Source organism: Periplaneta americana, chromosome 2 (assembly GCF_040183065.1).
Source record: "Periplaneta americana isolate PAMFEO1 chromosome 2, P.americana_PAMFEO1_priV1, whole genome shotgun sequence".
Classification (NCBI taxonomy): Eukaryota; Metazoa; Arthropoda; class Insecta; order Blattodea; family Blattidae; genus Periplaneta; species Periplaneta americana.
Genome location: NC_091118.1, coordinates 135,655,817 through 135,683,439, shown reverse-complemented (window position 1 = coordinate 135,683,439; position 27,623 = coordinate 135,655,817). Strand labels below are relative to the sequence as shown.

The 27,623-nt window shown below is 36.8% G+C and overlaps 1 protein-coding gene across 2 annotated transcripts in view; it reads left to right on the top strand.

Moving 5' to 3' along the window:
- Positions 1-27,623, top strand: part of Pkcdelta (Protein kinase C delta) — a 309,961-nt gene that overhangs the window by 120,386 nt on the left and 161,952 nt on the right. For both annotated transcript variants that reach the window (XM_069818485.1, XM_069818486.1), the window contains exons 4-5: positions 7,351-7,382; positions 12,754-12,839. In XM_069818485.1, coding sequence (XP_069674586.1) covers positions 7,351-7,382; positions 12,754-12,839 — 118 coding nt within the window. The remainder of the gene's footprint in view (positions 1-7,350; positions 7,383-12,753; positions 12,840-27,623) is intronic.

Sequence of the window (27,623 nt, the reverse complement as noted above, 5' to 3'; positions counted from 1 at the left end):
AAAATTGTGGACGGAAATAAAAAAAAATATGGAGGCATTCTTACTATTGATAATATTCAGCATAACTTATACAGTGTAGACAATGATGATTTAAATTATACATCACATAAGTTAATAGACGATTATAATGCGGATTAATGAAGAATGCAAAGTTTATGTTTATGGTCCTCCGTTCACATGAAATATATCTTGTGAAAATACAATTACGTACTGTATACTCCGCACGTAAACAGGTATTGAACATGTACAGTAGATGAGTCCACCGCTTCGGTTAGTATGTCTGACCGTAAACGACCGGACCCGGGTTCAAACCCTGGCTAGGACAAGGTATTTGGTTGAAGTCTTTTTCCGGGTTTCCCTCAACCCATTAAGATCAAATGCTGGGTAACTTTCGTCGCTGGACCCTGGACTCATTTCGTTGGAATTATCTGTAGTAATGTCACGAGTGATATTTATTATGACAATTTCGTGGATAAAATGAAAATGTAAATAATATAGCCCTAAAATTCGATCACAAAATGTTAATAATTATATATTAACGAATACTTAACCTATTCAGACATTGTGAAGTTGAAATACCGTAGATGAATATCGATTACTGCAATAAAGAAATTCGATGTTATTCAGTAATGCCAATTGCGAAAAGCGAAATACAGGTTTAACAATATTAATTACATGTACTACACTTTTCTCTTATTATTAAAACATAAATACATTTTCATTATCTGCTGAAATCATAATTTAATTTAACAGTAACAGTGGGGACAGCTATATACCAAGGCTTATGTATTCAAAGCGAGACATGTTGCTACACAGTGAAGCTATCTCTGTATAGATAGACCTAATTAAAACACGAATTTTATTACACCATACGGAAGGCAGTTTGATCAAAGACCTTATTATTATTATTATTATTATTATTATTATTATTATTATGCAAGGTCTTTGGGTTTCATATGCGATGATGTTACATAAATTTGAACATCTGACTTTCTATTATTTGTTTAATTTCATTCACAAAATACAAATTTCATAGCCTACATTTATAAGCTAAGTTACTCGTACCTGTGGGAGCAGGACCAATGTCAGCTGTGCCTATTTCGACCGTTACAATCAGTGCTACACGAAAGCATTTTTTATAGCTCGACAAACGCGTTCTCGCTGTAGTGTGTAACGGAACTAAAGCTGCATCTACACAGTTCAATATTCCAATCGCGTATGCGTGCAATCTGGGAAGAATATTGAAGTTTAAAAGGTACGTTCAATTAAGATGCATGAAGATATTGTGTCTACATGGTGCGTCGTTTTGAACGTCGTCTTCACTGCGTAAATATATTAATTAATATTAAATATCAATCTTGCATTCATTGCTTTAAAGTTGAAAGAAACGTTTAATCGTGTAGTTGCATCTTAATGTATTCATGATAATCAATTTACAGGGAAAAAAGTTGGCGACAACGACTAAACAAAAGAACGACCATGCGATAAATTGAAAGCGATAAATCTAGCTGCAAAAATTATCGCAAAGTGTGACTGTGATTGGTTGTAATTCAAAATTTCATTACACTTCATTGGTCGAAAATGGAATGACGTCATATAAACGAAATAGTCACCTTAATTTAACTCAGACTTTAGATAATCATCGCATTTGATAAAACGTGGTAAAATAAACCGATTAAAAATAGATGAAAATGTCCTTCAAGTAACTGATAGAGAAAAGACTGTACAAAGATACCAAATTAATAATAATAATAATAATAATAATAATAATAATAATAATAATAATAATTTATTTAATCTGACAGGATTAAGGCCATAAGGCCTTCTCTTCCATCCTACCAGATAGCACATATAAATACAAAAAAGAAATACAAACACTGATGAAAATTATACAACTTAAGTTAAAGCCCTATAGAGGGTCAACAGAGTCAAAAGTACATTATAGTGCTCTCATCGAGCTAATACGACGAAAAGAAAGAAAACAGAGATAGCAATGATGTTATTGATAACTGACAATAATAATAATAATAATAATAATAGTAGCAATAATAATAATAATAATAATAATAATAATAATAATAATAATAATGTGAATTTTATTAGTAACAACAATGTAATTTATTCGCCACAACAATAATTCCTTTCTACAATTCGCCTTAACGCTCTCGTCAACAATTGGATTTTCACTTAACACAGTATTCGTTATAGCACTCCACCGACGACAATGACAATTTACTTGGACTAGTACGAACAACAATGAACTGTTAATCTTAACTAATATTTACAAAGCACTATTTACAAATCAGAACTATCAGTTCTCAGTTCACAGTTCTTCTAGCTCAGTCACTCGAGTTCACAGTATCTCGAACCACAGACCTCCAGAGACAGTTCACTGTACTCGAACTCAGGTCCCTCCAACTGCGGTCCACTGCACTCGAACTCAGGCCTTCGGATGCTGACGCAGATGCGGACGCACACTCGAGTCGAACTCCGGTACACAAGACTGGCTTGCTTGCTCTGTCTTTCTCACTGACTGGCTGACTAATCAACTGAAAACTGCTGTCGTTCCTTCGCGTCCTTAATTTATAACCACAGCGACGTAGCCTCGAAAGTTCCACGCTTCTCTAGAGATGGCACTCCAGAAAAATCCAGAGCCTCTCCTCTCTACCAGCACCAGATGCGCGCGCACTCTCTCTCCACTCTCTCGCCGCGTTGGCCCTTTCCCCTCTCCGCCGCGCGCCATCCCAAAGTGCTCCGCGCGATCTTCTCTCTTGCGGGACGCTGGTCGTGAGTTCGAATCTCACGTCGCTGTCACAATAATAATAATAATAATAATAATAATAATAATAATAATAATAATAATAATAATAATAATAATAATAATAATAAATACATTACATATTAATTTTCAATTTTACAACAGCATAGTTACAATATTTACTATATGTCATGGGTTAAGGTGAAGTTGCGCAACCCGACATGTGTTCAACAAACAATTCCACGAACTAGAATTAGGTGGCACTCTGAATACCACAGCTTAGGCGGACGTTACAACGTGTAGACTGTAGAGTGAGAATGTTGTGCCTTGCAAATGAAAGTATCTGTGAGAATGTGGTCATTGGTAATTTGGCAAAACGGTACTTAAAATTATATTAATACCTACATATTATGTATTGTGAGGCTGTTTATTGTGATTTGAAGATACAGTACAATCTTGGATTACGAGCCTAATTCATTTCGAAAACGTGCTCTTAATCCAAAATAACTCGCATATCGAAGCGACTTTTTCCATAAAAACCAATGCAAACTCAAATTAATTCGTTTCAGAACCTTCTATTCAGTACAGTATAATACATGTTTGCTATTTATATCAGTTTATTTGTTAGTGTTAATTGAACACGTGGTTATAATGATGAATAGCTTCAATGACGTAATTCGTAAACCTTTCTTTCGTGAAATATATACGAGCAATTATTCTTAATTAAAAGACCGGAGACGAAATACATCCGTAAATTTAATAATAGTGAAACAGGCAATTCCTAACATTATGTTAAATCCTAAAAATATTACTGAACCTGACTTACTTGATGAATGTATTATGAGGAATTCTCTGTTTTGAGGACCATTATATTCGCTTTTATTAATTATAGCTATCGTACTTAATGTGTGGCACAGTTATATATTTGTAGCCTATTTGTATAAATGCGAGAGATTGTATAGTTTTAAAATTATAAGTATAAGGAAATGGCTATGCTTACATAGGAGTGTCGGACTCGACGAAACAACAAAGAAGACTATGTTAATGTGTACAGACAGTAGAAATACTTGAATTGCTGGTTATTATAAGATTAACTCTGTTGGAGATCATGATATCACAGAGTAACTATCGATTTTTGTGTATTAGAGGAAATTATAATTATGACTTCCTATAACATGACCATACAGGCCACCGGCGTAGCTCAGTCGGCTGAGGCGCTTGCCTGCCGATCCGGAGTTGCGCTCAGGCGTGGGTTCGATTTCCGCTTGGGCTGATTACCTGGTTGGAATTTTCCGAAGTTTTTCCCAACCGTAAGGCGAATGCCGGATAACATATGGCATATCCTTAGCCTCGCTGTCACCAATCTCATCGACGCTAAATAACCTAGTAGTTGATACAGATTCGTTAAATAATCAAGTAAAAAATGACCATATAGAAAGGATGTAACTCAGTAGGTACTCAAAAGTATTTCACCAGTTTACTCGTAGATCCAAACAAGATAAAGACCAGTTATAGTCAGATGTCGGTGAAATTATTTTAGTTGTATTGAGATTTTATTAAACTGAACAAATAAAACATAACGAAACTTTCAACTCATGCAATGCAATATCGAGTGATGAAAGTGCAGATGCACTTCCTATATATTGGTCTTCTCCTAGTCATTGTCTACTTTTTTTTCCCTCGGCGTTCACCACATGACTTTATTGTCGTTCCCATCGAGTACAGCTTTATCGAGTGCGCTACTTCGTTGGACAGGTGGCAGACCTGTCGCTGGGAGATGGTAGTATGGTAGCTGAGAAGTGGTGACGAATGTGTAATGAGAATTGAGAAGCACTTGAAATTTGTACTATCCCAGCATTCGTTTCAAGAGACTTGTGAAACCATGAGAAGTACAAGTCAGGATAGCACCCCCCCCCCCCCCAGGACCGAAACCCGGATCTCCCGGATGAAAAGTGGGAATGATAACTATTACACCACCGTTCTCGGTTGTCTACTTCTTTTAATATTTTAACTTTTTACTTTAAAAAAAGCTTTACATTTTCTCTTTGCTGCAGCGTCCATTGACATGCTTTACCTAAAGATGTTCCCAGCACAGTGACATTCCGGTGATCAGAATCCTCCGAGACAAAGGATACGGCACACTTTAAAGAACAAAATCAGCGCAATTCTGTCTCACAAGGCCCTAAAAATGTCCGGTGCGTACAAAAGTCTAAGGCTGGTGTTACATTGTCGTAGTTCTTGAACAAAGCATATGATAAAATATTTTATCAAAGATTCATGAGGTAGAATTTGAAGTTAATAAATAGGCAGGCAGGCGTATATTTGTATGTATGCGTATGTGTGTGCGTGCGTGTATGTGAGTATATGAATATAAGAGTATTTAAATATAGAGGTATATAAATGAATAATGAATGTATGGATATATGAATAAATGAATAATGAATAAACGAATAATTAATAAATGAATAATTAATTTAATAATGAATGAATGAGTGAATGAATTAATGAATACATAAATAGATAGATGGATGGACGGACGGAAGGAAGGAACAAGACGGATTGATGGGATTCTATTTGTGACGATAGAGGCGCTTGTGAAGAAATACCGTTAGGAGACATGGGTGAACAGTCCACTTACTGAATTGGGCTTTCTTGATTTGCGGAGTTGTGTAAAGCAAAATGCACAAAATAAATTAGAGTAATCAGTGATATTTTGACGAATGAATATTATTTTTATATTTTCATAATACCGGTATTTGTTCAGATGGCATTATTTATGGAGACATGAACAAAAATTACATATTTTGTCGCTGAATTGAAAAATCCGTTATAGTGTTATTCGTTGTAACGCCATTTGACTGTATGCTACACGGATTATTATAATGATAGAATAAATAAATTTTTTCGTCTGATGTTTTCTCTTTTAATTGAAACCAGAGAATAGTTTGTGAAATGTAAATAAAGCTTGACGTATACAAAATACATATGTACAGTACATGCATTCGTCATCATTACTTGTATGTTTAGTACCGCTATTTCCATTCCTTTGCATCAGTTTCGAAGCTGAGTGCTAGGGCAGATATTAGACATAAATTTCGGCGTCGTGATATTATTTATCTGAGTGTAGTGAACTTAGGTAGTCGGGCTGTTGGGATATCTTCCAACATTTCCGGAGACTGCAGTTGCTTAATCGGTAGCTACGACTGGCCAAAGAATCTTCAACCAAGCTGCTTCTCAACTCATGTGCATGAATCACACACACTTTGTGCTAACATTTACACAACATACTTACTTTGCTATTAGGCAACGAAATTAATTACACAATATACATTTAACAATTCCACCATCTTCCTCTTCATTACTACTATTCAAATATACAATAAAATATTGAACTTCTTCCTAAATTTTATTCGTACTTTCTCTTAATATGTTATATTTTGCGATCTAAGATTTACTGTGTCTGTAATTTGATCCTAGATTCGTGGTTCAAACCATGTCGAAGTCAACAAATTTTTAAAAGTGATATAAATTCTACACATTCCTTCCCACAGAAAATAAGTAAAATCGGGTGTACTATGTACCATGATTTATGACACGTAAAAGAACTCTGATCATGAATGAGAGAGTTCGAGGCAAATTTACTGCCCTTTTTAGTCACTTTACCTGCGTTATGTATTGATATCTCTGCATACCTATGAGATTCAGCGCTGTACGGTACTCGAGTTAGGACATATAAAAAAAGTTTTGTGTTATTATTACGAAGATCCTGAAGACTTGCATAATATCGGAAAATCTTGTGAAATAAAACGAAATAGTATTAATAATGCAAATCAAGATTTCAGGTATAACTCCCAAAGGTCCCGGGTTCGATACCCGGCTCCGGAACAATTTTTCCCTCGAAATTATTCAGAATTAATAATATTAGGTGTGCAATACTGAGCTAAATGCAAAAGATCGGTTGTGATTCAAATGCTCAACTCAAGTCCAGATCGGTCCAGGCAGCTAATCTCAATTAATATGTTTTCAAAATAGTATGCTGGCAGGGAAGGAAGAACTTGTCTTCATTAGGCGGCAATATAGAAATTACTAAAATAATAAAAGTAACAAATGTCCGAAGGAAGTTACTCAAAATTAGTCTTTCTTCAACAAGATTGAACTAATTTGAGCCTCTGGTGTGAAAATAGATACCTTCATGCTTAGAAATAGCCGAAAAATGTAAACAATTCCAGTGGCGGCTCCTCCAGTGAAGCTAGTGAAGCGGCACTTCACCCCTTACATTTACAAATCACGTTTTTAATACATTTATTTTCAAACAGGATTTTATAACTTTCAATATAAATGTTAAATTTAGACCTCCAATTTCTAACGCTTCTTCATTATAGACATTTCCATCTGAAAGTAAATCTTCTCCATTCTATCAGATCGTACATGAAACTGACGTTGTTAAAATTGACAGTGGTCATCGTTATCAACTAAGACATATTACATTTACTGTATACATGTGTTTGCTTAGATCCTATAGTTTTGTAAATATGAAATGTGAAGAATTGAATAACGTAAGTGTTTTAATCTGTGTTATGTTTTTCTTTCAGGGGTTTTGGGAAACAAGGTTACCAGTGCCAATGTAAGTATTTATTACATTAAATAAATTAACGTAGTAGTAGAATATTACACAACTAATATTTGTGATGGTAGGACCCTTAAATTACAATTATTCGCTCCGACTGTACGAACGTGATTCATGTTGTCACTATTAGTGCCAATAATCATAGAACACTTAGAACACACTATCCAAAGTGCACTACAGGCTGTGTTTATATATTAGGCCTATATTCTTAATGAATGAATGAGTGATGCTGAAGATTAATTATTATTGTTGAGATGTTACGAGGAAATTAGAGTAACCAGAGAAAACTCCTGTGTTGTCTGGATCACGGGCTTTGCCCAGAACAAGTTATAAATTCAGGACAGTCCTACTGAGCATATACATCAGAGAGCTCTGGTTCAAATCCGAGTCGATGAAATTGATCCAACTCTAATTTATAATTTGTTGTGGGCAAGCCCATGGCGCAAGCAACACAGGGGACATCCCAACAATTCTAAATAATAATAATAATAATAATAATAATAATAATAATAATAATAATAATAATAATAATGTGATGATAATGATGATAATAATAAAAAGTAAATAAATAAGTTCAAATTCAAATTCAAATTTATTTACAATGTACATTTGAAATGAATACATATGTATGGATACCCGAAATGAGCATATGTTCGTGCTCGGGTACAGTCCAGTAGTCTACATAAATTTTACAGGGATCAAATAATAATGCTGATGATAGAAATAATAATAATATTAATAATAATAATAATAATAATAATAATAATAGCATAATCGTGACAAATCATACAAAGATTGTAATAAAAAATAATTCATTAATGATGATAATAATAATAATAATAATAATAATAATTATTATTATTATTATTATTATAATTATAATAAGAAAAATAATAGTGATAAAACAAAAATATTTACAATAATAAAATAAATAGGCTACTAAGACGGATAAAATGAAATATAAAACCACTAGCGAGAGTTAACACAACTTAAATAAGCATATAATAACCGGAAAAAATGACGAACTCGAAAATCAACCGAAAAGTTTGTTGTATCGCAGACGACAGCAACCGCCGTATTGACGTGTTGTGCATTAATTGTAGTAGGGGGGAGCCGAAAGAAATAAATAAGTGAATGAAGAAGTAAGCAAATAAATAAATAAATTTTTATTCACTCACTCACTCACTCACTCACTCACTCACTCACTCACTCACCCACTCACTCACAGTGTAATGTAGATCCTCCGCTTGTGGTGCACTCTGGACAGTCTGTAACAAACTAAGTGGTCTACGCTTCTCGGCGCTAACGACTTTCATAAGCCATACTCACAGTGTCAGGGTGAATAACGGCAAGTTAAGGACTCTGGCATTGTATAGATAAACTAATATTAAAGTAAACAAATATTTACGGAAGTACAAAACATTACATTAGTTATAATGAAATAACACAACACAACCAGAATATTTCACCATTAGTGCAGTAGAATGCAGTGGTTCCCAAAGTGAGAGTCGCAACCCTCGGGGGTTTGCGAGATGATTTACGAAATAAAACAATGAGACCTTATTATCATACATTTATTTTGCATTTGAAAACATAAACATGAACAACTCTGAAGATAAAAATAAACAAAATCTTTTAATAGTTATAAAGTAAAAAAAATTACACTTTTACTACGTCATACTACTTTTGACCAATAAAACTGTAAAGAACGACGTGTTTCAACTAATCATGGCTGCTTATCCAACAATTTTTATCACATACCTAGCATGTGTTTGTTTTTATCACCTCCCTAGCATTTGTTTTTATCACCTCTCTACCATTTGTTTCTTTGTTTGCCAAAATTGTACTTTCAGTAGTTGTACCTTTTAAAATGATTCATGTTTATTTCATCATTCTTAATTAAAACTTTTTTATCATATTCTATCTTGTTTAGCCTATATTATTTAGGCTATGTTGTAGCTTCTGCTGTATGAGATTATGGATAGTCATTACCAGAGACTGTTTAATATATATTGATAATTGAAGTGAAAGACAACTGTTTTAATAAAAATGAAACTGAATCAACAAAACCATCTTGACTAGTAATCGTCCATAGAGTTCAATGAAGATTGTATAGTTGGCACAACTTGTAACAAGAAAACAGCTCATCACAACACACTACTGCCATCTAGCGGAATATTTGTAATGATGAGGTGATACAATAATACATTTTCAAGACAGTTTAGTTGTTTTAGTAAGTCAATGAATATTTTATTGTACTCGTATTAAAGTACTTATTTCTTCTGATTTTTATATATACTTTCTTCTAATCGTGTCATAGTCAATTAAGTCCCACTCGAGTTTTGATTTTCTCTAGAGAAATGTGCCTGTTTTTTCTTTTTTTCCGAAAGTAGCCTCTCAAATCTGGACTAAGTATTCGATATATACACAGTGATATCATTTTCAAGTTCAAAGCGATTTCTCGCTTTTGTTTTGATGGGAATTCATACACGAGAAATTTATTTTGCATAAATACGATGTTCAAATGTCATACACAATTTAAGATCTTTTTTGTCAAGCTCAAGGTATTCCTTGATACAAAATTTGTTTGTGCTCTCCGAAAAAAAGTCTAGTTTCAACATTCCAGTAATATATCCATATTTCAATAATTTTTTCTAAATATTTTTTTGAAATTCCAGCCACTTGAACACGGCGAATTCAGTATCAATCGATGACTGTTGTAATAGTTTTCAGGGTTTTTTTCCGGAAAATACACAAAAAGCTCTTGTTTAAAATCGTATCCATTGGTTTTGAGTAAAATTCCACTAGTTTTGTGCAAAATTATAGTTTGCGATTTTACAGGGATTTGCAATTTTTAGTTGATTATTTAACGACGCTTTATTAACTACTAGGCTATTTAGTAGGTATTGATGATAGCGAGATGGTATTTGGCGAGATAGGTCGAGGATTCGCCATGGATTACTGACCTTCGCCTTTCGGTTGGGGAGAACCTCGTAAAAACGCAATGAGATGATCAGCCCAGCCGGGAATCGAACCCACGCCCAATTTCAACTCTGGATCAAAAGTCAAGTTCCTCTGCTGACTGAGCTACGCCAGTGGCTTCAGAGATTTGTATTTTTTAATAGAATCAAGAACCGGTACGGAATGGGAGGGGGTCGCGAACGAAAATCTCTCCGAAAAGTTGGTCGCACCTTCAAAAAGTTTGGGAACCACTGGTATAATGTAACAAATATTACTAAAACGTAACTAGTCTTGATAATACTACAATATTAATACAATATTACATATCTTACATTAAATACTACAGTACGACTAGATTATTAAATTGTGGAGTAATCGTTCCATATTTCCTATCTTGCGACATGAAACGTCTATGTTCGAGATTAGATTTACTTTGACGTCACTCGTGGTACCATGGAAGTAGAAATGTAAGATCAATTTCGTATATCTAAGGAACATTAAATAGAGAATGAAAAGAGAAGGATCGCGTGGAAAACCACGAAATATAGCCTATATACAGTGCGTTCGTAGCTCGGCCGGATCGTTCTGCTAAGGCCATCGAAATTATAACACGAAATTATGAGCTACAATTGGGTAATTCCCCGTGACCCAAAAGTCATTTATTGTACTCATCTACTCACCTCTTTAAAATAAACACTCATTTTATTTTATTCTTCACTCAGTCCAAGGCCGCCGCGGAACGGTCCGGCCGATCTACGAACGCACTGTATATACGTGTGTGTATATATACCTATATATACATATAAAGTAATAAAATACAGTAATATATATAAAGTAAAATACACTAAAATGTTAAAGAAAGTACATATTGTGTGTTATTTACCAGTGTAAGCAAGTTTTGTCCTGCACTGTTAGAACTGCATGCAGCCTTCCGCTTGCTATGACGTAATACATGAGGAACTTGCGTATGCCTACGTCGCATCCCGGTTTCCCCCATCCCCTTCTGCTCACCCCTCTGTAAAGGCTAGTGGCTGGGCTGTCTTAGCTCTTTTCTGAAAACATTAGTTTCTATTAGAAATTGGCCGTCTACGTAATATTATACTACTGTTTAAAATAACTTAACTATAAGTGGTCTCGTTTAGTAATTAACTGTCACGTGATTTCCCCCCCTCCTCCTTTCTATGACCCTGCTTAAAAAACCACTTGGACGGACAGTAGATAGCATATCTGAGTATTTTTATCTTTTCGGATCGGGAGGAAGTGAAGATTGAATTTATAGTACGTAAGGAAGGGCTACTCTTTTATAGAGTAGGTACAGAATTATTTCAACATGAGTTACTAGTACGAAGGACGAAACTGGTAATTGGAATTACAGTAGGTACAATAGTCTATAGTGCGATAATATGCACAAAAGTACTGAAGCCTGTATCGAAACGAACGGCCACCATTTTCAAAACTTTGTTTAAATATCCATATTATGATTATTTTTCAATTTAACTTCATTCTCTACATTGTACGCTAATGTGCTGTAGACAGTATAATATACACTGCATAATGAATACGTCCGAATGGATAGGTCAATTTGTGAGCAAAACACTTATTTTTAATATGGTACTGTATTTTGATTAAACAAAATCCTAATGAAAATTATCAAACTCAAAATCGCGATATTTCCTAGTTTACGTAAATTGATGAACTACATTTCTTCCCTCCTATACCTAGTAAAGTGATTTGTTTGTAGGCTACTTTACGCCAGTATCGTCGAACTCCAGTCTTGGAAGGGGGTAGCAAACGATGTTTTCCGTTCTCAACCGTTAATCCAAAGGTATAGCCAGATTAATATTAGAAATGTTAGTAAAAATAAAATGATGTCCCTGTATAATATTAGTGTAATATTACAATATGATATTAATAATGTGAAATACAGTGCAATAGTATTAGAATATTCATTCATTCATTCTTAGTTTTCTGCCCAAGGGCAGGTCTTTCATTGCGAACCCAGCATTTTTCAATCTTTCCTATTTTCCGCCTTCCTCTTAGTCTCCGCTTAGGATTAATATATTAATTTTGTATATCTTCTGATATCTTTTTCTGCCCCGAAGTTTTTTCCGTTCACCATTCCTTTCAGTGCATCATTGAGTAGGCAGTTTCTTCTTAGCCAGTGACCCAGCTAATTTCTTTTTCTCTTGCTGATCAATTTCAGCATTGTTCTTTCTTCACTCACTCTTATTAGCACAGCTTCATTTCTTATTCTGTCTGTCTATTCCACATGCTCCATTCTTCTCCGTATCCACATTACAAATGCTACTAGTCGTTTTCCTTCGCTTCGTTCATGTTTCTAACATAATATACGATTACAATATATGTAAAAAATTACATAAATGATGTGATATTTTCATATTTTCAGCCTGCCAGACTGCAGTGCATAAAAAATGCCACGAGAAGTTCCTTGGAAAGTGTCCTGGATCAGGGCGGGAATCGGAAAGTACCATAGTAAGTTGACCTATACTATATTTGACCTATTTATTTATTGTAATAACTAATTAACTCTTTGTCCAGCATCGTATTTGAGTGGTCTAAGACATCATTCCCTGGACTAGAGTTACCGAATGAGGGCTGGCTCGAGTCTTTTTTGGAGAAAAATATTTCTCATTAAGTTTCGGCGAGTGTATGGGAGCGGTGTCCACCGAGTACCGGGATAAATTTGGGGAGCTACGATTGGTAGCGAAATCCGGTTTCGCGAGCCAGTTATAACGGCCCCTCCTGATGGTTGGATGATAGTTTACCCCTGTTGAGGCAGTGAACGTAAGACCAGCTGTCGACTGATAGATATTGGCCCTATATAGACTGTCACGCAAGGATTTTTTGTTATATTTTAATAACTCTCTACTGCTGTGAAAATCTGAATATTATATTTAAGATCACACACACACACACACGCGAGCATATTTATCAATATATATATATATATATATATATATATATATATATATATACTGTATATATATACATACACACAGGGTGGAAAGGTAGGCTACGTGATTTTTTGAGGGATGTTAATATTGGTCATTCTGAACAAAAAGTTTATATGAACGTATGTCCTATTCTTAACGGTCTCGGAGAAAACTAATGGAAAGAATGAGGAACATGAAAAGTGCAGGTAATAGTAAATTGAAACATTGTTACCTTATGTTATGTTTAATTGTGTGGGCTACTTTTCTTTACAGAACATGTTCAAAAAGTCCATCGTCAACTTCAACGCACTTTGCAGTTCTTGTAGACAGCTGTTGTGTTTGTGATCTGAGCTGATTCGGACATTCCTTTACTTCAGTAAAACCATGTAAAATGCGAGCACTTTGCGCGTGTAGACTTCGCCCTTAAGCCAACTCCACGCATAGTAATCCAGTGTAGTATTGTCGGGTAACCTCGGTGGCCAAGAAATGACTCCACCGCGACAGACCCAACGCCCAGGATCTACGTTTCATTGATCCTACTACAACCTAATGTCGCATAATATTAGTGCTGTTGAAGGACATGAGACTGACACCCGTGATTTTCAAACAGCTGTATGTCAGATTGTGTTAAGAACAGGGCATATGTTCATAGAAACTTTTTTATTCAGAATCACCAATATTGTCACCCCTCATGCCATGTCCCTTTCCTCCCGACTCATCCTGTATATATGTTCTTGTAACTTTTAAATGTTGATTTTCGTAAATTAAATTAATATTAGAAATGATTATAATATTATTACACTGTACTTATAATTATTTTACTTACATTTGTGGAAAGGTAATTACATGTATGTACTTAAACAAAGCAGTTTATGAATGAAGTCAAATGTCTTCGTTTTTGTACATTTGTTAGGATCTACGTCCTTCCCTCGAGGAGGTAATGGAGAGCGATTAAAAGATATTATGTAAGAATGTAATTATTTTATGTAGACGTTCATGTAACTTATAACTAGAGACCGAAATCTTAGCCACTACTCTTTACTCTTTGAAGTTGAGTACGGAGTTTGTGCAATAAACCAAATAACTTGACTAAGGTTAGTGGTGCGTGGTGATGTGCGACGTAAGGCTACTCCCGCATCAAGGACGGGACTGTGTTGTGTATTACAAAAGAATAAACATAGCCTTTGCTGTAAACTTTTAACTTAAAAAGTTACTGTTGCTACTCTTAAGAAATGTTTAAGCCTACTATATCACAACAAACCTTTGATTAAATTTTTAACTTAAAATGTTACTGTGTCAGGGACACTAATTTTAACATGTGCCCCGATGGGGTACTTGGCTGGATTCAGTCGTCTATTATGCAAAGTATTACACAAAAATGATTGAAGTTATCAACCATTTCTGTAATGAAAACGGTTCTGCCATTAAAAAACCGTGAAATCACTAATTTCAAGAGAACTGCTCCAAAATATTTCGCACATAGCAAATAATTTCAAACACTTAGCAGAAATCATCACCTATCTCGAAACTTCAATTACTGAAATGTGTGTTGCTTTAGGGGCCGTGCAATCAACAAAGCCGCTAACGATACTATCAAGGAAAGGTTTAAACTGAAACTGAAGAGCGTTCTTGAAAAAATTCAGCATATTTCATATTTGAAACTCTGGAAAGTGCAAAACGAATAAAATAGTGTACATTGTACAAATCCCCGAACCACCCAGAGTTGATGTAAACAACACGATGTGTATAAACGCGGCGTAGTTAACGTCACCAAGCTTTTTTTAAATCAGCACAAACGACTTGTCAACAAATGGATCGTTTAATTTTAACGGGAACTTTAAAAGTTGACTGTTTCACCAAGCCTCGTATCTTTAAAATTAACAGGCGTTTACTAACGAGGGGATTTTGTACTTGTATCTTGCATATTTTGTTTTTCATACGACCATGGCTTCGAAATCGCGAATTTCATTGGTTACATATGATCATGGCTGACTTTGTTTGGCATGAGGAAACAATCATAGGTAAACGGGTAAGAGGCAATAATTTTTAAGAACAACTTCCTAAATACAGTATGTTGTCATGCCGCAATTAAAAAAAAAAGACAGCTGCTTCCAAATGTAAATAATAGGAATGTAGAGCAGTTAAATTGTAACTTATAAAGGAAATCTGAGAAAATTTAGCGGACTATAAGGTCGACAGCTTCAAAATTGATGCCACAATTAATTATACACAAAGCATTCTAAGCAGTTATATTAGGCCTAAATTTAGGACGGGAAATCACTTCTTCCATAAATTACATACTACTTTTCTACTGTATTTCATGCAAATTTATTAGTACCCTGTAACAGTTTTGCCATGCTTGTGTGGCAGGATTCAGGAGAGGTGTCATTAAATTGGATTTTAAGGGTTATCCATTGTCTCCTAAAAGAAAATCTCTTTGCACCCTTTTCATTTAAAAGGCATCCTCCTTTGGAATATTACGCTATCCGTATAGACCGGAACATTATCTTAAACCGAGAAGAATCTGTTGGAGAGGCGTTAAGTGGGTGATTCCTATCTGTCGTATTCTAACCTATTACAATTTCAACAAACTAGCGCTGAGGTAGTTCTGCTGGTTTCAGAAGTGAAAATAGTTGAATTTATAAGGGATTTTTTGTGGTAATGCAGTTTATCGTATATGCAAGGCATAACAAAAACCTAAACTAATCAAACGTAACCTGTCACAGATTCGTATGTGCAAAGTGTATAAGCAGAGAACAAAGAAACTACCTCAGCGCTAGTTTAGCCACAATTTTTCTATGCGGAGCGTTACATAGGCCTATGAAATTGTTTGAATATTGAAGGAAAAATAGGATCTTCTATTGCAGAATCTTTTGGCTATATTACTGCCAGGATATACGATTGGAACATGTACACAATCTCTGTTGTCTATGACAACATAAAATTTAGCTATAAGCTTATTAGGCCTATAGAAATAATGACTATTTTAATGTTGATAGTACGTCTGATACTTTATTCACATATCTAGATAATACAGCTTTTGATACCGCGTTCATATCATCAATTAGTATTTTAAAACTTCCCGCAACGTTATCTTAAAGCGAGAAGAATCTGTTGAAGAGGCGTAAGTGGGTGATTTCTATCTGTCGTATTCTAACCTATACAGTAGGGCCTATACCGGTATTCAGTTTCTTCTAGAATCATTCTTACTATTTATTTCCTTAATGTGTAGCTTTCGTGGAATTCTTTATCACTTAAATCTTCTAAATGATTATTCCGAGTGTTATTACAACATATAAGTTCGTCGTTATGTTGAAGTTCTAAATAAAGAACTTCATCATCGAATAATTACGTCCGCCATGTTGTTGACTTCTTAACGCATCGTTTCTGTTTTAACGCGACGAATAGGTCCTAATAAATTAACGATGAATTTGAAGATGCGTTAGCAATAATGATACTTGGTGAAACACAAAAACTGACTAACGTGTCATTAAATTATTTAACGAGACGTTATAATGATAACGAATGTTGGTGAAACCGGCAATCAGTGTACGAAATTCCATCCCTACTGATAACACGTGAGACTAAATAATTTCGGCATGCACGAAGTGTATGTAGAGGGCGGATTCATGTTGCAGCGTTTTCGTGACAGCTGTCAAAATCTTAGCACGTGCAAAGTAGACGATAAGGCGGGTTTGATTATCTATTCTTTTAATCTCAGTTTCCATCCGTCGTCATCATCAGCCATACAGGTTATAGTCCCAGAAGGACTGTTACTGTCCACAAAAGTTTTCAGCCCATCTCTTTATTGGACGTCCAGTTGATCTCTCTCATCCCTCCTACCATGCCAATATTATACATTTTCAAAGAGTCAGCAGTGCATTTAATTATGGAGAGTTTGTTGATTGTCGCGAAATTGTCCGCAATGAATTGCCGACGACAGTACACTGTCTGCATGTTGTCAGATTGCAATAAAAAAAATATAACTATAGCAATGTGTTTCAGTGTCTGCGAAGAGTGTTTCTTACTCCAAACGATAAATACTTGGGACGTGTTACATCGGAATTTAGTGAAAAACCTGACAAAGTTAAGAACCCAAGAATTTCAGCCCAAATTGACTTTTCGTGCACCCATGATGGAATGAGTTGCGTGCCGAATTTGTTGCCAGAATAAGCTGGTCCCACCATGTGCCGTACTACGCATTCCTCTCCAATCTTCAAATTCGTGTAATCATACTTCTGATGGTGATCTCGCGTACCTTGTAGGCGTAAATGAGTCATCATAGCCCCTTCGGATGAAGGAAAGAACCAGAAGGGGTTTAGGTGTCTCTTATATACAGACCTATGAGTCGTCTAGAATTCGCCATTACTCTCATCTACTTATCTTTGGATATACTGCGAATAACATCCACAATGGCGAAAGGTCGATTCGGCGGCTCACAAACACAGGATATGCCCTTTTTGAAGACGGAGACGATAATGAAATGGGAGAGTATTTGTCGTATAACAAGAGAATACAGACAACCTGGAGGAATATAGGCTTGGCTTTGTCCACCATAAATACTCACACATTCACCTTCGCTGAGATTTGAACTTGGTTCCGAGGTTGGCTTGATTATACTGTAGGATAACTCATATAAACGTTAAACTGTGTTCTGTTGGTTAAACAAATACGGAAGACAGGCAATGCACAACAAAGTAAAGCATTCTTCTCCTTCCTCTTCTTCTGCCTCCTCTTCTTCTTCCTCCTCCTCCTCTTCTTCTTCTTCTTCACTTATCAAGATTGAAGTAAATGTTTGTTCCGCTTTCATGTTTCTATCTTTTCCATGGGCGTCCCGTGGCTCTTCGTCGTTTCGATCTACAGTATATTCTAAAATATTGCTTTGGGGTTCATTTCTTTCTCATGAAATGTCTATCTGTGCTACTGATTTTAGATCTAGTTCTCGTCTGACGTCTTCTATCCTTATGTGATCTTATGTGCTGTATACTTTGGTCCATGAAAGGAATCGATATATCGTATATGTAAATTTGCAGGTGAATTAAATACCGTTTTACAATTATTTTTTCTCAAAATATACAAACTTTGTATATAGGCCTACTGTACATTTCTGCGTTGCAAGATCTACTCAAGGACAAAATATTAGTTAATTGTTCAATTTTGTGAACATAATAATATGTAGTTAATTTAAATAATAATAATAGTAATAATAATAATAATAATAATAATAATAATAATAATAATGTAGTAAACTAAATGACCATTTCTGTAGATACGAGGTATCGCTTCTCAGCCATCGATTTATTTTATGCTTTTAATGTCCGTGTATGATTTCTATACATTATGACAGGGAGTGTGTGTGTGTGTATTTCTTTTGGAATTCTCTGTGTTCTCTCTTAGGTTCTTTGGATTGTGTCATAGCTTGAATTTTTTAATCATATCTTGATCTATTTCATAATATATTACATCATATTCTAAATATTTGAAGTGTAAGACTTGTTGAATTATTTACAAAGTAAAGTGAAGGTTGAATATTTATGGAATTTGAATTGATTATTACTGATCCGGTCTCAAACAAAACATGTCCACCAGGACGGAGCTGCATGTCACTCAGTCTATTCTCGTCACTGACTGACTGATGCTTGGCACTTCGTGATTCTTTCGCAACGACGAACGTCGCAATTTGAGGATAATACTACAAGAGTGAATCGGTCTGTTATTTTATGATCGCAATTTGTAGATAGAACTCAATTTAATATTCAGCAAAGGCGATTTTATTCCACGAAGATCGAAATATCTGTATCTGTATTCAGAGAATGAGATGAAAGTCACCTTAGAACTTGTTCCATCCGGAGGCTGAGTGGTTATACCTTCAGCTTGTCACGCAGGCGGTCCAGGTTCGAACACCGGGATTTTTCATTGAAAATTCCATATTGAGACTTGTGGTGGACAAGGTCACAGTTGGAGTTTTCCTCGCGGTTCTCCCGTTTCCCTATATTAGCCATCTACATCATTCCGTCAACATATCATAGCATTCCCCGAACACCGGCTGGCGACGCACGGAGGTGGCTGGCCTAGCGACGAGTGGGGTGCTTTGCTCTAAACCTGAGTACGCAGCGAACCTTAGTGTAGTCAGCCGGTGTGGGTTTGAGAATGCGCCTAAGTTGAGGGTTAGCGCAATAGATCATAAAACGTCGCAGTGCTGGGCTATAGTGCCCCCCCTTCCGAAAATTCCATTCTACTTCACTTTGCAAGTTTGTTCATGGAACATTTTATTGTATTGAAGAGAAGTATCTTGTTTGAAAAAAAAAAAAGAGTCCGAATTATCGCGAATTCCGAATTAAGGCTGGTTCACAATAAACCGGGAACGAGAACCAGAATGAAAACGAGAAGGAGAGGACGTGAATATGAAAATTTTTGATTCACAATAAACCGAGAACGTAGACGACTATGCATATCGGTATGTATGTCAATAACGATATGTAAAGTCGATATTACGCATTCTGATGTTATTTGTGTATAATTGACCAATGGCGTTCTCTCATGAGTACAAGGTAGCCAACATAAACACAGGTTAACCAACTTCGAAATTTCAACTGAAACATTTCATTAGGTACGGTACTATAAATATGCCCATGCATCTTTATTATCACAACCTATTTTAAGTCTATCATAACGTAAAATAATTAGAGAAGAAACATTTGTAATAGAACAAAAATGAACACAACAGTAGTTACTGAATTGAAGCGTGAATATGTAGTGTGTAATACAACCAATACAGTAATAAAATATGATTCGCTTCCGATCGGTGTTCAAAGATGCAGCTATTGAAAGCCACGTATTCTCCTTCATTTTCTCATCTTTATACGAGGCGCGCCGCTTATCGTAAATGTGAGGACTTCAATATTAGAATCTCATCAAATAAAACTTGCTCTACGATGAACAGCACAGAACAAAATAATGCATAGGTTATGTCACGGTCTTCTCGCTACAAAATATATGACGACAAAATAGCTTTTAGGTGGCAATAGAATGAACCTAGTGGGCTGTGCTCGGAAACGTGAACGCCAAAGTTGAAACTTGGCCGACTCTCCGTTCCCGATCTCGGGCTCCGGCAAGCTTTTCGTTAATTGTGAATGTTCACATTTAAATGTATACATTTTAAGAATTTTACCGTTTTCGTTTTCGTTACGATTCTCGTTTCCGGTTTATTGTGAACCAGCCTTTAGTGAAGTCTGTTATTATTGTGATGTATGTATATTTCAGGTTTTAAAATCAAGTAGTAGAAATGTCAATATCTCTAACGTTTTTGAATTCCTTAAATTTACCCTCTCTAGATATGTTGCTTGGAACCTGAATCTTTTATATTTAGTACGCCAAACAGATTATAACGAAAACAAAGTAGGCAGACCTTTCAGATCTCGAGCGACATCGTCTCACTGAGGATAGTACTTGTAAACAGATCTGAACAAATTAGATTTCCATTCACGTTTGCAAACCCAAACACGTCACAGCACAATAAAGTATGAAAGTATGTAATCTCATATTTATAAATGCTCTGTTCAGTCACAACTTTGGGACGATCCCACAGAGACAAAGGATGCGAGATGAATTTAGATTCCGCGGTCCTATTTTTGAACTCCATTAGTCTCCTCTTGCACCTGTGCTTTTAAAATTATCATAACACTTGCCAGATACATCACCCTCTTATGTGATCATAACTAATAATAAGCCTCATCAGTCATCTGCCCTAACAACACGCTTCAATGCGTAACTTGTTTCCGCATGCAAGTTCATGTAGTAACAAGAAATTGCTTCAAAATTCTGACAGCGGTAATAAAGTAGTTACACTTGATTCATTGCACTTTGCTGACAATACAGAGTTATTAAAAATTGAAATATTTCAAGCATGTAATACTCAAAAACCAAATAAGATACGTTCCTGCAATTAAAAGAATTTTCAAGTTTTTACACTGCCAATAAATTTTCAATGTACGCTCCATTTGTAGCATGGTAAACACCGCACAGATATATTATCACGTGTTGTTCATCACTTGAGTCAGTTTCGACCGCGAACGGCCGTCGTCTAAATGCATTTGCTTTATTCAGGATGGCGTCGAAGTCGAAACTGTTCCGCGCAGACTCAAGGTGCGCCAAATTGTTTCCAGAAGCACTCAAAACTAAATACCTAGGGGTCCTACACATCAAAAGATTCCTCCAGACTATATAGTGGTCAGCGTGCCTGACTGCGAAGCTATAGGGCTCAGGATCGAGTCCTGATTGGAAAAAAATGCCTGGTTCAGATCTTTTTCGGGGTTTTCACTCAATGGATTAAGAACAGATGCTGGCTAACTTTCGAACGAGTTGTTTGGGTGAAGTTTTTTCGGGGTTTTTCCCTTAATCCTATGAATGATTATCAGGTAACTTTATCAGGCGATTGGAACCCCACTCATATTCGCCACTTTCCTCCCCCATCATCCTGTTTCTGGTTTTTCAGATCACTCTACAGGCGGCCTCCAGGAACTACTGGCTCCCTCGACCGGCCTCCGTGGAATGTAGCTAAGCGACGTTGGATGGCTTCTGCAACGAGCACCCGAGGCGGACCTACTCGGGGGAGGAGTTTCGCCTCGGACCGACAGGGGGCCTTGGGGGAAGTTGCCGAAGCAGGAATGGTATATAGATTTCTGTTGGCTGTAGGGATCGGTCGCTAGGGAGTCATGTGGTTGGATTGGTGCGCGTAGGAGATCTATGGCACGCAACTCATTCCATATCGAGGGTTAGCGCAATAGATCTCAACAGGTCGCAGTGCTGGGCCATCCGTTCTCCCCCTCACTTAAATTCAATTTCATTCCATTCCATTCGGCACTGGATCCCAGGCTTATTTTGCTGTCATTACCACCTTGAACTTCATTAATTCTATCATACGGAGTGAAGAGAATCCGACCTAATTGATGCTGCAACCTCAGAACAGGTTTCTTCAACATAATCGCCAAAAAAAAGTAGGAAGGGACGCAAATGGCATACAGTATACACGGCATTAGTAGAAAAAAGTTAAGGTAATGAATTATATTAGGAGCGCTATATTCATTTTTATAGGAAAAATTATGGTACTGGAATGAAAGGACTATAAACAAACTGTTGGTCGTTGGTGTACGTAGGTTTACAAGAGTTTGTGAACAACGTTATACCATTTATAGAGGATATTTACGCAAGTAGGGCTGTTATAATGGGACGAGAGAATAAGATAGGAAGAATTACTATTTATATTGATATTTCACACTGATATTTTGCAATCCCATTTGATAGGTAGAGAAATATTTTAGATAGACTGTGAGTTCTACCGTGAATATGGCAATTTCGGTTGGATTTCAAACCTCGCAAGTGTTTTCATCTGGCAGTTTCTCACAAGTCTGTACAAGTGCAGAAATAAAATTTGGAGCTCCCTTATTGTGTAAGTTTCGCTTACAACACACTGCGCTTGTGCAGTAAACAAGAGTCCCCTGTATATATGTTAGTTGTACGAAATTGTTGCCTATATACAGGTGGACTCCCATCAAGACTCGCTCTAACTTTTAATTTCGTATCTGTACATAATATGATTGTAAGTAATCTGTTTTGGCAATGATTAATCAAATGAAGCATATTTTGTCAAGAAACCATGAGTCAGAAATGCTTCTATACGGCACTAAATATCGTTTAAGTGCTTGTACTGCTGATAGTGATTCGTCCGTCGGACGGGGATTTTAAGCCTGGCCACCTTGGTGCTATTCGACAGGAGTAGGCTACGTGCCGCCAGCGGGTTTCCCCTTCTCCCTTCCTTATCTTCATCGTCACTCATTCCAGACACTACACTTACACATACACTCACCCTAGTACACGACATAACTCTCCACAGATACACGTCATGTACAGTGTGGCCTGCCGAAGTGGTGTACAACTGTGTGGGTCACAGTCGTGCCATTTATCCGCTATATGCGGAACTCGAATCACGTAAAATGAAGTGGGTAGGCATTGGATACATACATACTTTAAGTTGTGGTATCTGATAATCATTCAACAGTCTTATTAATGTTTTATTAATTTTATGGGACATTAGAGCAAGGTCACCTTCCTCAGCGTAAAGCTGTAAACAATGCAACAGGGATTATCTTACGCGTTCCAAGAAGCTAACATTCCACCTGACTACTGTTGCCTTTTAATTTTGAGCATGAAAATACTTTAAATCCTTGATTACTTAATAAAATGTGTTTGTTTTTTAATACTGTATCTCAGTATGTCACATGAAAGAGTTTGTACAGACAATTTTCCTTCTCTCAGAAGGAATTTTATAATCGATCCATAAGTGTTTTCACCATTTAAAACAATTGATTTCCGCCAACTCCACTTGTTTTTCATGACAGCTACACGTGTCCAGAATTCAGTCATATGTCCGAATACTCTAACCCCTGCGGCGGCTGAATGGTCAGACCTCCAGCCTGTCAGGTAGGCGGCCCGGGTTCGAGTCGCAATCAGAACTTGGATTTTTCATTGAAAAATCAATAATGACACTATGGTGGACAAAATCGCAGTTGGGGGTTTTTCTCGGGGTTCGCCCATTTTTCCCTATATTAGGCATCCACATAATTACGCCATCATTTCTCCATTTCGTCGTCATTCCATAGCATTCCACGATCGCCGGCTGACGACGCACGGAGGGGACTAGCCTAGGGACGAGGGAGGTTGCCTGATCGAAACCTGGGTACGCAGGGAACCTCAGTGTAGTCAGCCAGTGTGGGTTTTGGAATGCACCTAGCTTGAGGGTCAGCGCTAGATTGTAACAGGTCAGTTCACAGTGCTAGGCCATAGTGCCCCCATCCCTAAATTCAATTCCAGGATACTCTAAAAAATTCCTTCTAACAGGGCTTTCTTTATAGGTCTGGATACAACATAGTCTTAACTATTGTTAAATAAAACAGACTTTTACTAATGACGGATGTTCAGAACAGACGTTAGAACGCCTCCTGGCCGCCTTCTGCTTCTTCCTTCCCACTGCGTTGAGTCACGGGCCAAAGCGATTTACATTTGTGTTCTGGCACTGTAACACAACCAACGCACTCGGCTCATACGACATTCCCAGGCACAGGAAGGCCAATTACCCACAAGCCAACATTTTTTTTCGATCCCCGTGGATGGTACATGCTGAGTTAGGTGAATTGCTGCAGACCTCTGTCACTGGCGCCATATTTTAGTCTACCGGGAAATTTTCCAAACATCGATGAAGTTTCACCAAGTTTTTTCCCTCTTTGTTTATCGAGGCTATTTTCCACCGTGTTCGAATTCATTCTACATCCATATTCGGATTTATTGACTTGACATTAAGTGGGCGCCTAAACATCACACAAGCACGAGCGCGGATTCGATCGCACTTGGGTTGATTACCTGTTTGGTTTTTTTTTTTCCGAGATTTTCTCCAACCGTAAGACGAATGTCAGTTAATCTATGGCGAATCCTCGGTCTCATCTCGCCAAATAAAAGACACCACACTACTAAAGCCAATGATGAAGAGATTCGTGTACTGCGTTCATGCACTTTGCAAGGCTGAAACGATGTACAGTAGTGACAAAAAAAACCAGGCCGACCCTTTTAGCTGATTTCAGAGCCTTGTTTACTCCAGAGCACGATAGACTGGTAACTAAGACTTTCGTGGTTCGAATTCTGCCTGGGAAGGAAACTTTTTTTTTTTTTTGTTATTTATTCAAATTTATTCCCAATACTTTTCGATTGCTGGTAAAATTCATGTTCTGGGAGTAATAAATTAATTAAGTAGTAAAATATCGCTGCAATCGAAAAGTATTGGGAATAAATTTGAATAAGCAACAAAAAAAGTTTCCTTCCCAGGCAGGATTCGAACCACGAAAGTCTTAGTTACCAGTCTATCGTGCTCTGGAGTGAACAAGGCTCTGAAATCAGCTACAAGGGTCGGTCCGGTTTTTTTGCCACTACTGTACGTATTTCATGCACAAGGAACCGGATCTCAACCGGTACCATAACACGTGAGGAATGGGATATGAATTAGCGAGTTGTTTCATTGAAGCAAACAAAGTAAAACAAATCACGTATGCAGTAAGTATCTTTAAGCGTGGAATGTAAAAGCTGTCACAACGTTGGGAGTCAGTTATAAACAATGGAGAAGAATACGAGGGTTGAGGTATAAGTCATGCCTCCTCTTTTTTGTGAGAATGCGGTCGCAGTTCGAAATTTTGAAATATGCAAATGAAAGGGAAAGTTATGTGTAGCAGTAGCACAAACTAGTATGTACAGTCACGAAGCTCAATACGTAGCCTAGTAAACATTCATGCATATATAGTTGCTAACCACTAGGGTCGCTACTAACGCCTCATTACAGACAATGCGAAATAGTACCTGCACAGTCTATTGTTTCTAGTATCCTCACACACTCAAGCTTCGTGACTGTATATACTAGACTGTGGCAGTAGGGTGTGGTAGCGATCAAAATTCACAAACGACACAGCATCATGTTAGTTGAAAGAGAAGGGTCTATGTATGTGCCACTTGAAAGGACAGTTATGTGTACTAGTTGGGTAGGATAGGATAGGATAGGATAAGATAGGATAGGATAGGATAGGATAGGATAGGATAGGATAGCGATCAAAGATACATAAACGATATAGCATCATGCTACTCGTGTTTATTGCGGTAGCTGGAATAGCATTACAGCACATATACCCACCATAAAAACTCATCGGATGACATCCATTTTGCACGACGGTCGACTCACAACTGCATTACGCAATACGCGTAACATCGCACTGTCATCCCCGTAGTGATCCGACCACATACTCGCACTTTGGATGCACGGAAAGGCGGTCGACTCACAACTGAATTCATATTTTGTCTGTCCGATTACCATAGTTCATAGGCCTACATCACACTGATAGCTAGTGATTCGACCACATACTATGGATGTCACTCGACATAGACATACGACATCTCATGATACCATCGCTTAAATAAAAAAAACGTCATGATTTATGCCCCAACCCTTGTATGTTAGCGACTAATCAATGTATTTCATTAATGTAAAATAAATAATTTTCTGTTTAATAAGAAAGCTACGAATTTATGCATCAGCCCAGACAGTACCGAGTTATAATCCTTACAAGAAGACGGAATAAATCAAAATAGTGAAATTCTTGAAGGTTGATTATAACATTGATCGGTTACCTAGTTACCTAGCAATAATCGACATAATCCATAATAACTTCCTTGTGGCTCGAACGTAGCAGTTATACAAACGAATGAATGTAGAGGAATTTGACATAAATTCCTTGTCTTTTATATATATATATATATATATATATATATATCATACTGATAGTTTTATGGCAGGGAATCTTTTCAACTGTTATATAGGGTGGAAGTAAAATAACTGTGCAGATTTTCTGAGCTAATATTTCCTGTTTTATGTAACAAAATAGTGTAGTACCATGTTGATGGAAAGTTCATAGGTTTTTCTTTTAGGAAAAAGATATTTTTCAAAATGTTAAACACATTCTTATTCGGTAAATATTGCGAGTAGGATCATTTTTTGTCCATATGATAGAAAATACAATAAAGAATAATTTATCCCTCTTGCGTATTTCAATAGTATGGACGATTTTCGGGTAAATTTAATTTGAAAATCATTAATTTCAAGCCACTGAACGATGCGAGCAGATTGTAACGTAGTAGTCAAAGAAGGAGGTGGAATGTAGCTCACTTAGGGAGACAGACCTGAGTCCGTTGGTCTTCTACATCTGTATTACGAGAAGAGAAAACAAGTGTTATGCAAATCTGGCTTTCAGGTACTAGCTCCCTGTAAAGCAGGTTTCAATAATTTCAAGGAAAAATTGTTCCGGTGCCGGGTATCGATCCCGGCCCCTTCGCGTAACGCACGAATGCTCTCCCGACTGAGCTACCCCAGGAACTACACACGACACCGTCACAATTTAAGTCACACAGAATTTGTGTGCACTCAAACTTGGGTACTGGCGTCTTGTCAGCCCATTTGAGTTGTGTGGATATAAAGGAAAAATTGTGACGGTGTCGTGTGTAGTTCCTGGGGTAGTACAGTCGGGAGAGCATTCTTGCGCTAAGCGAAGGCTCCCGGGTCGATACCCGGCCCCATAACAATTTTTCCTTGGAATTATTAAGGAAAAAGTGTGTTAGCGGGAATGTTACCAGACTGCTGTAACTTCCAACTTAATTTTCTAATTAACCGTGCATTTAATCACAAAACGTAATATAAGTTTTTTGCTCATTTAAGTGTACCCTATCGTGCCTTTCA